The sequence below is a fragment of the Peromyscus californicus genome, unplaced genomic scaffold (genome assembly GCF_007827085.1).
Source record: "Peromyscus californicus insignis strain IS unplaced genomic scaffold, ASM782708v3 Scaffold_4__1_contigs__length_199733344, whole genome shotgun sequence".
In the NCBI taxonomy this organism is placed as follows: domain Eukaryota; kingdom Metazoa; phylum Chordata; class Mammalia; order Rodentia; family Cricetidae; genus Peromyscus; species Peromyscus californicus.
The window spans coordinates 173946489-173954518 of NW_026294562.1; the positions used below are offsets into that span (position 1 = coordinate 173946489).

At 55.0% G+C, this 8030-nt stretch overlaps 1 protein-coding gene across 1 annotated transcript in view; it reads right to left on the reverse strand.

Annotated features, from left to right (window-relative positions):
* The window catches only part of Ltbp4 (latent transforming growth factor beta binding protein 4), a 34350-nt gene extending 30023 nt beyond the window's left edge, over positions 1-4327 (reverse strand). The window contains 4 exon segments of the mRNA XM_052762725.1: positions 1300-1409; positions 1895-2027; positions 2167-2225; positions 4164-4327. Of these exon segments, the coding sequence (XP_052618685.1) occupies positions 1300-1409; positions 1895-2027; positions 2167-2225; positions 4164-4312 (451 nt within the window). The 5' untranslated portion in view covers positions 4313-4327.
* Between the last annotated feature and the right edge of the window lie 3703 nt (positions 4328-8030).

The following is an 8030-nucleotide window of genomic DNA, read 5'->3' on the forward strand; positions in this document are numbered from 1 at the left end:
GGGCTGCGGCCCCAGCTGCGCCAGCAGCACCAATAGCGACACCCAGAGCAGCCGCGCGCCGCCCGCCATGGCTGCAGCGCCGCGCTCCACCGCGCCGCCGCCCCAGCCCGCCCGAGGGGCCCGGCCGCACCCGCCCGCTCGCCCGCCCGCCCGCCCGCCCGCGGGGGAGGGCGGCCGCGCCCCCGCTCAGTCCCCCCCCCCGCTCCCTCCCGGGCGGCCGCGCGGGGGCGCGTGGGGCTGGGCGCTTAGCCAGAGGCGCGAAGGCTGGGCGCTAGATTCGCAGGGGGAAGGGGAGGGCGCCCCCTCTGCTCCCACCCGCGCTCCAACAAGTGGATGGGGCCCGCAGGGGAGTAGCAAGGAAGGGAACAGGTGGGGGCGGGAGGGTTTGCCCTCATATAGAGTTGAATCCATACAGAGGAAATCCATTAAAGCAATGGGGGCCGCGTTTGGGGAGCCAACTAAAGGCTGGTCCTTTGACTAGGCACAGGGAAAAGGGATTTCATCTAGATAGAGGACAAGGATGGCCATGCGGGCAGCGACATGGCACATCTGTGGGTGATGAGAAGGGTTGGTGCACAGGGCACATAAAGGAATTAGAAGAGCTGGACTCTGGAGAGGAGGCTATGAGGGTTACGCCTGAAGATGTTACATCAGGCCAAGACTCTACACCTGGTGGAAGAGGTCGCAATGGATAAAGGCAAGGGATGGGTTCAGACTGTGGGTGGGGGTCCTCACATCTGGTCTGGGGCTCACATCTGGAAAACTTTAGGAAGGAGGGGATGCATCTGGGCTGAAGGCCACACAGCAGGAGGGGGCTTCTGAGGGTGGTTGAGTCTATGGAGTGTTCTAGTCTGGGCTGTAGTAAGAAAAGGGCCAAGGGAGGGCCTGGCATGTAAGAGGGGAAAGGCCTCTCGCCCCCAGCCGTCCCGCAATCTTGGGCATTCTGTGCCCGGGCAGGCGCCAACCCGCACAATCGCTTTTGTTGTCTGGGCTGGTTCAGCCTCGCTTTCTGCTGGGCGACTTGCCCCCCTCTTCAGCCGCAGGAGCCCGGACGCCTGGCTTCCCGGCCCCACCCCTATGGGTCAGCGCCTTTGGCCTGCGTCTAGTTCTGTCCCTGGCTCACCTCGTACTGCCGGACGCAGGGGTCCCTAGAGGTGGCCGCGTCCTGGGGAGTGGGGTGGGCTGAGCTACAAAGGGGGACTGGTTGGCGGCGGCAGCACCGTGGGAACCAGACGGCTTTATCTGGCCCGGAACCACCCCCCTCCACCCGCTTCGCGGAGGAAGGGCGGATGTTCTTACCCCGGGACTGGCCGGCAGGGGCGCGATGTGGGGGCCTCCTTTTCAGCAATGCCCGGGTCCACGGCCCTCGGGGCCGCCTTTGCCTCAGCAGAGCTCGGGCCTCCTGCAAACTGGGTGGAACGGGACGGAAGAGGCTGTCACCACTATTAAACTGGTCCCCTCACCTCAAGGAAAGGGCCCTCCTAAGCCAGAAGCATTTCTAGGGGTGGCTCTGCCCAACACTGTCCCCAGCCCTTTTATGGGGAGCAAGTCTTGGATGTTCTTTAGAGAAATACTTTCAGAGAAAGGACTGTAGGAGAGGAAAAAATAAAAAAGAGGAATGGAGAGAAAGGAGGAGAATTGAGACTTAGAAACGGAAGGGACATCACAGGAACAGAGAGATGAGGTGGATGGAAAGAAGCGGGGGGGGGGGGGGGGGGCTGTGCACAGAGACGGAGCAGACCCAGAGGCAAAGACCCAATGGTGAAGCTAGGCAAGGGAAAGAATACATAGAAACACAGTTACTGAAAGTGAAAGATCAGTGTATGTGTGTTGTGGTGGGCAACTGTAGATGTTCCCGAGGGAAGATCCGGGAGTGGAAGAATCATATGCTTACGTCAGCGGCTGCCAGTTGAGGGACACTTGTCTCTTCTCCGCGGGGCTGGGGCTGGGCACTGGTGGTGTTGGGGTCAGGCACCCCTGGAGACCTGTGCACCTGTCAGGTGGGCAGTTCCGGGCCCTGCAAGAAGCTTCAGAGACAATCAGGGACTCAGTGGAGAATCAGGGAGGCTGAGCCTCTATTGAATGCATCATTTCATCATTTTGGCTGAGGCTGGGGAAGGAGGCCTCTCATCCCCCACCTATCGTATCCCACGTGGAAGAACCCACCTCTAGTGCAGCGGCCCCTCCTAGGTGTCTGGCCGAGGCAGCAGCGGCAGGCAGCAACGCTGTAAAGAGGAAAGTGGAAGCCGTTCAGGCTCCTCGCGCCCCCAAGCAAGAAGGCAGGGGTGGATCACAGAAAAGAAACCCAGATAAGGCTTGAGGGAACTCCAAGTAGATAAGTTACTTAACCTGAGGCTCTTCTCCGCATGCCGTGCCACCAGAGGAGGCAAACTGGCCTAGACTTTCAGGAAAGGCCACAAAAATTTTTACATCTCTGTATCTTATGAAATCCACCACTACCACCATCATCATCAATCATCATTACTCGAGAAAGATTCTCATTATGTAGCTCTGGTTGGCCTCGAACTCAGTATTATCATTATTTTGAGATGGCTCATGCACGGTAGCCCTGGCTGGTCTAGAATGTACTGTGTAGCCCAGGAAGTCCTCAAATTCACGACAATCTTCTGCTTAATCCCCTCTAATGCTAAGGTTACACACGTAAGCCACCACGCCAGACTTAACATGATTTTAAGAAACATTCAAAGGAAATGTCTAAGTGCATCATCTCCAAGCCCTGATTGTCTGGGACTTAGAACTCCGCCCACTGATTCGTCGCGAGTCGGGACTCAGCGGCCATCCTGAGCCTGGCCGATAGGTGGCGCCACATACACAGACCTCGGCGGCTGTGCACCGCGGTGTCTCCTTAGACTGCGGGTCCAGCTCAGTGCTGAGGTGGAAGGGGATACCGAAGTCTAGAATTGGGAATCCTGAGGCCCGACTCCTATCCGGTTCCCGCCTTTTCAGGCTGAACGTCCCGGGAGCAGCGTCTCCTGGCCCTTGGGCTTCAGGGTCTGAGAGGAAAGGGTCTTTCCTGGACATGTCTCGGCTCCACAGGGTCTCAGCGGTCGACCCTTCAGCTATACTGCCAGAATGTCGCAACCCAGCCCCCCCACCCCCGACAAGTCCATTATCCCCAAGTTAAAGGGGGGCGAGGAATGAAGGTGCACGTTCAGGCCCTGAGAGAACAACCCTGAAAGATGCTGAGAAAGGGAATCCAATGCCCAAACCCATTCCAGATGAGTGGGGCTCAGTGGGGTAGGAAGCTGCCCCGGGGGAGCCTCCGGGACCCCCCAATCCGGTCGCCATCCCTCCCGCTTTTCTCCAGGTTAACCCCTTCCCAGTCCCGCCCTCTACGCGGCTCGGGTTACTAAACGCATTCCCAGAGACTGAGGGAGCGGAGCCGCGGCCTTTGTAACGGAGCGCAGGGCTGCCAGGCGCAGGGGCTGCCAGGCGCAGGGCCGGGGTTCTAGGCAGACCGTCTCCTCCGATCCTGTCACCCGCAGACGAGATAGGTGCCTATTACCACCAAGTTAATAAACTATCCTAGATCTCGCCACCAGATCATTCGTAATTCATTCAGTCCGGATGAGCTCTGATCTCAGCAAACCAGAGCATCAGAAAACCCGAGGATCCCCTACATAGGTTCCCCCCAGCCCCCCTGCCAGCGGCCCATTCGCGTCTTCCTAATCCATTAGAAGAATCCAGAAGTCCTTTCCAATTAATCCAGCGCCCCTAAAACCCAGAACACGGCAATTTTTCTTTAAGCTCTCACCACGACCTTCCAGCATCCTATTTTCTTGAGGACTCAAGAAACCTGGGGAGCTCCAGGCTAGTTCAAGGGCCCCACCCATCTCATTCTAAGACAACTCGCAGGCTTACCGAGGTAACGGCTGGGTTTCTCTCCCCCAATAAACTCGAGAATTGGCTGGAGCCTTAACCATCCCACCACCCTGGAGGGATCCCCTTCACGTTCTCAGCACTTCTCTAATTTTAACGCCAGCAAAATAGGGACTCCTAATAGACCGAAGAGCTTTGGCCGTAGCATCCTACCAAAAACATTTGCTTTGTAGTCTCCTAAATCTGAAGGTCTTGCTCCTCCGGGACCACCAGACTTACTGGGTGCAGCATGCACGAGGAGGAAGAGTCTGCAGTGGGCTTACCCAGCCTGGTGGCCCGGGACCACCGTGTCCTCGACGGCCTGGCTAGAGCTGGGGGTAGGGCTGGGGCTGGGGCCGCTAGCAGAGGTGGCGGCTGAGAGCAGCAGCAGCAGGAGGAGGGGGCGGTGGCCACCGAGGCCAGACCGGCGCATCCTGTCGGGTGCAGAGTCCGGCTCCCGGAGGGCAGCGTGTCCAGTGGGTCCGGATCGGCCTGGCCCCAGCCCCGCCCCCTCCCCCGCCCCAGCCGGAGGCCGACTCACTTTCTCCACCGTGCAAGCCTGGGGCTGTGAAACTTCCCGCCAATCAGATCCCTGCGCTGCCAGAGCTCTGAGAGAGGCCAATCGGTTCGCGACAGGGGAGGGGCTACACGGACAGGTGCCGGGCGGGGAGTTCTCCTGGAGGTGGGAGGATTTCAGAAATCAGGTACTGACTGCGGAAGAATCTCTCTTGAGCCGGAGGCCCCAAGGGACAAAAGTGGTTGCCACCGAGATGGATGCGCAGGGCGGTCCAGGTCTTCTAAGCTGGACTTAGGCTAGCAGGCCTCATCCCTCGCTCAGCGCTGGGGGATTCTGTTAGAATGTAGCTGTCTGGCTAACGGAACTGATAGTTCCCCAGGTACCCACCTACCAGGCAAGAGACCAGACTCTGCTGATGCACCAGACGTGGTGGCACTCCCCAGGGTGAGGCAGGGAGATCCTGAGTTCCAGGCCAGCCTGAGCTACATACTGAACCCTTCCTTCCTCCTCGGCCACCCCAAATCTCGAAGAAACAAGAATTTAGTATTGGAGTACCAATCTCACATTCAACCCAGGTGTCCTCTCCGTCACCCACATCAAGCCTTCCAGAAAGATGGCCCTTTCCCAAGGCCCTGTCCGTTGTTCCAGCCTCACCATCTGCAAAGACTTGTCCCTCCCAAGTTTTGCCCTTCTGTGAATCCAGGCTACGCCCTTGACCAGACAGCTCCCTGAGGATTCCCAGCTCTACCACTCCCACACCCCTCTCTGCCTTAGTCCCTAGGAGACAGCAGAACCCCTTCTCTGCCTCACTCCTTAAAGTCTCCCCCAACCACCCTCACCGGCCCAGAACAACAACCTTTGTTTTTGGAGACCTCCAATCCCCTCCTTTCGGGTGAGAAGGAGTTTAGGCTACAGAGATAGTAAACCCACCCACTCACTTTAGTGGGTTCCAGGCTCCAGGCTCCCCTTACAACCTCCAAACTCAGTGGATCTCAAGCCCAGCTTCTCTTCCCTAGGAACGCGAGTTCCAGCCTGGCATGGTAGTGTAAGCTCTGAATGCCGGCACTTGGAGAAGCCCCAGGCCAGTCTGGTGTAATAGCGAATTCAAGCCATCTAGAGCCGCATAGCAAGAGCCTGTTACCAAACAAGCCAACCTCAAGTTCCCACTCTTAGCCTCATGAACCCCTAGAGCTTCAGTCTGCCCCCCAAGTTGCCTCTTTTGCTTGAGCTTCAGGCAGAGAGAAAGGGGGTATGGTTTCCCTTGGAATCCCAAACCCCACTCTTCCTGGGTTGCTCCACTTCTGGGTTTGAAGCCTCATCTCAAAGGTTCCACTGTTTTTCTCCTCCAATTTGCTTGGAATTTGCCTTGGGCTTCTGCTCCCCCTTAACTGACCTCCCATGTTTGAGGATTGCAGGTGTGTGCCTACCATACACCAGCCAGCTTGTGGACTAAATAAAGCATTAGCCCTGCCCCCCCAGGCAAATTGGGGTTCCAGCCACAGAAGGTAATCAGGCCTCAGGCCCTGCTGCACCAGCCTCCTCAGACTGAGAACAGGGAATGTTCCAGATTCATGCCATCCTCTATTCCCATTCCTTCCAATGGAAGGTACACAGGACACACACCTCACCCCTCCCTGCAATGAGCCACACGGGCTGACTCACACAGCCACCTTCTCACCATTACTGCCACCTACAGCAACACATGCCTCCATCCCATGCTAACACCTAGACATCAGAGCCCACCCACTGTCCAGGGGCATCCAGGCCCCAGGAGCAGTAATGTTGGCAGTCAGGACTCATTCACGGCTCTTCGTGGGCTGACCCAGTGCAATGATGGAGTGCCAGCTTTGCCCATTAGCTGTGCTCCATGCTTCTGTCATTGTGTGCCACCCCCAAGTCCCTGCTCACGTGGCCCTCTGGATCACCATGTCCCTCACCTGTCTCTCCCCTCCCCATATCCTACCCTGTGGCTGGAGCATTTGCTGGGGGCGCTGCCGAAATTTCTCCCTTCTGCCCAGGATCCAGGGCATCGTCAATGCTCGTTGCTAGGCAACAGCCTCTGGCTCACCACTGCAACTTCCGGGGATGGCAGGGATGGTACTGGCTTCCCTTCCCCTCCCCCCCTGAATTTGGAGTCTCCAGTTCCCATTTCTTATATTTATATCCTATTTATGTTATTTTTGGGATCCTAGTAGCTTCAGAAACCCTCTAGAGCTCTGGACCATAGCATTCCAGAAGATTCTTCTCATTGTTCTCTCCTTTGTATACTATTTCATTCCTAGTATTGAAAATACACTTCAGTATGACAATATGCTCTGTTTCTTCTAGAATGTGAGCATTCCAGAGATACAAGTTTTCTAGCATGGAAAAAAAAATGGCCTCAGTGTCCTAGACCTCTGTTCATTACAAAGCACCCTCAGATTTTAGATTTTCTGCCATTCTAGTTCCCACATACTCTTTAGAATTCCTACCATTCACATATTCCCCAGAACATAGTGTCCTGGCATGTAAAAAAAAAAAAAATCCTGAGTTTGGGGTCTGTGGGTATTCCAGAACATCCTGGGTTTAGAGTCACCCACCTTTTAATACTCCCATTTGTGTCCTGGATGCTCTGGCAATCCAGAGGACTCTATGCCACTTTGGATTGTTTTTGGAGGGGTGGAGTAAGACAGTGTCTCATGTAACCCAGTCTGGCTTCAAACTCATGTAGTGAAGGATGACCTTGAACTCCTGATCTTCCTGCCTTAGCCTCAGGAGTGCTAGATTCTAGGCATGAGCACTGGGTTGAGCCCTTGACTTCTGCCTAGGTTTTTGTTGTTGTTGTTTTTTTTTTTTTTTTTTTTTTTTTTTTTTTTTTTTTGAGGAGGTCTTATACTATGTGACTTTGGCTGTCCTGAAACTTGCTCTGTAGACCAGGTTAGAAAGGCTTTCTACCTCTTCCCTGCTTCCTTCTGGGATACTTTTCATGCAGTAGGGGACACCAGCCCATGGAATTGTCTTCCCATTTTAATAAACTAATCTAGACCATCCTTTGGAATGCACAGAGGCTGACCTAAGCTAAATAATTCCTCTCAAGTGTGAGGTTTGTCTCCTAAAGGATCCTAGATCCTGTCAAGTTGGCAGTACTAACCATCACAATTGAGATCCTTCTGTCTCAGCCTCTAGAGTGCTGGTGTTACAGGTGTGTGTCACCAGTTAGCTCAACCCTGTGATTTTTTTTTGGGGGGGGGCTACCAGAAGGGACACAAGGATAGTAAGGAGTCTTCTGGAATCACCTTGACTGCAGACAAAAGTATCCCAGAAGGAAACAGGGAAGAGGTAGAAAGCCATTCTAACCCTTTGAGCCCCTGGATCCAGCCTGAAGCCAGAGCGTAAGCCAATACATTCTTGGTTGTTTTTGTTGTTGGTTGTTTGTTTTTGTTTTTCTAGGCAGAGTCTCGCTACATGTCCCTAGCTGTCCTGGAATTCACTATGTAGACCATGCTGGCCTCAAACTCAGAGATCTGCTGTGGAATAATCCTCTGCACACTGTGAAGATGTGTTGCTCTCATTGCTAATAAAGAACTGACTGGCCAATAGTTAGGCGGGATTTTTGGGGCACAGAGAATGCTGGGAAGAAGGAGGATGGAATCAG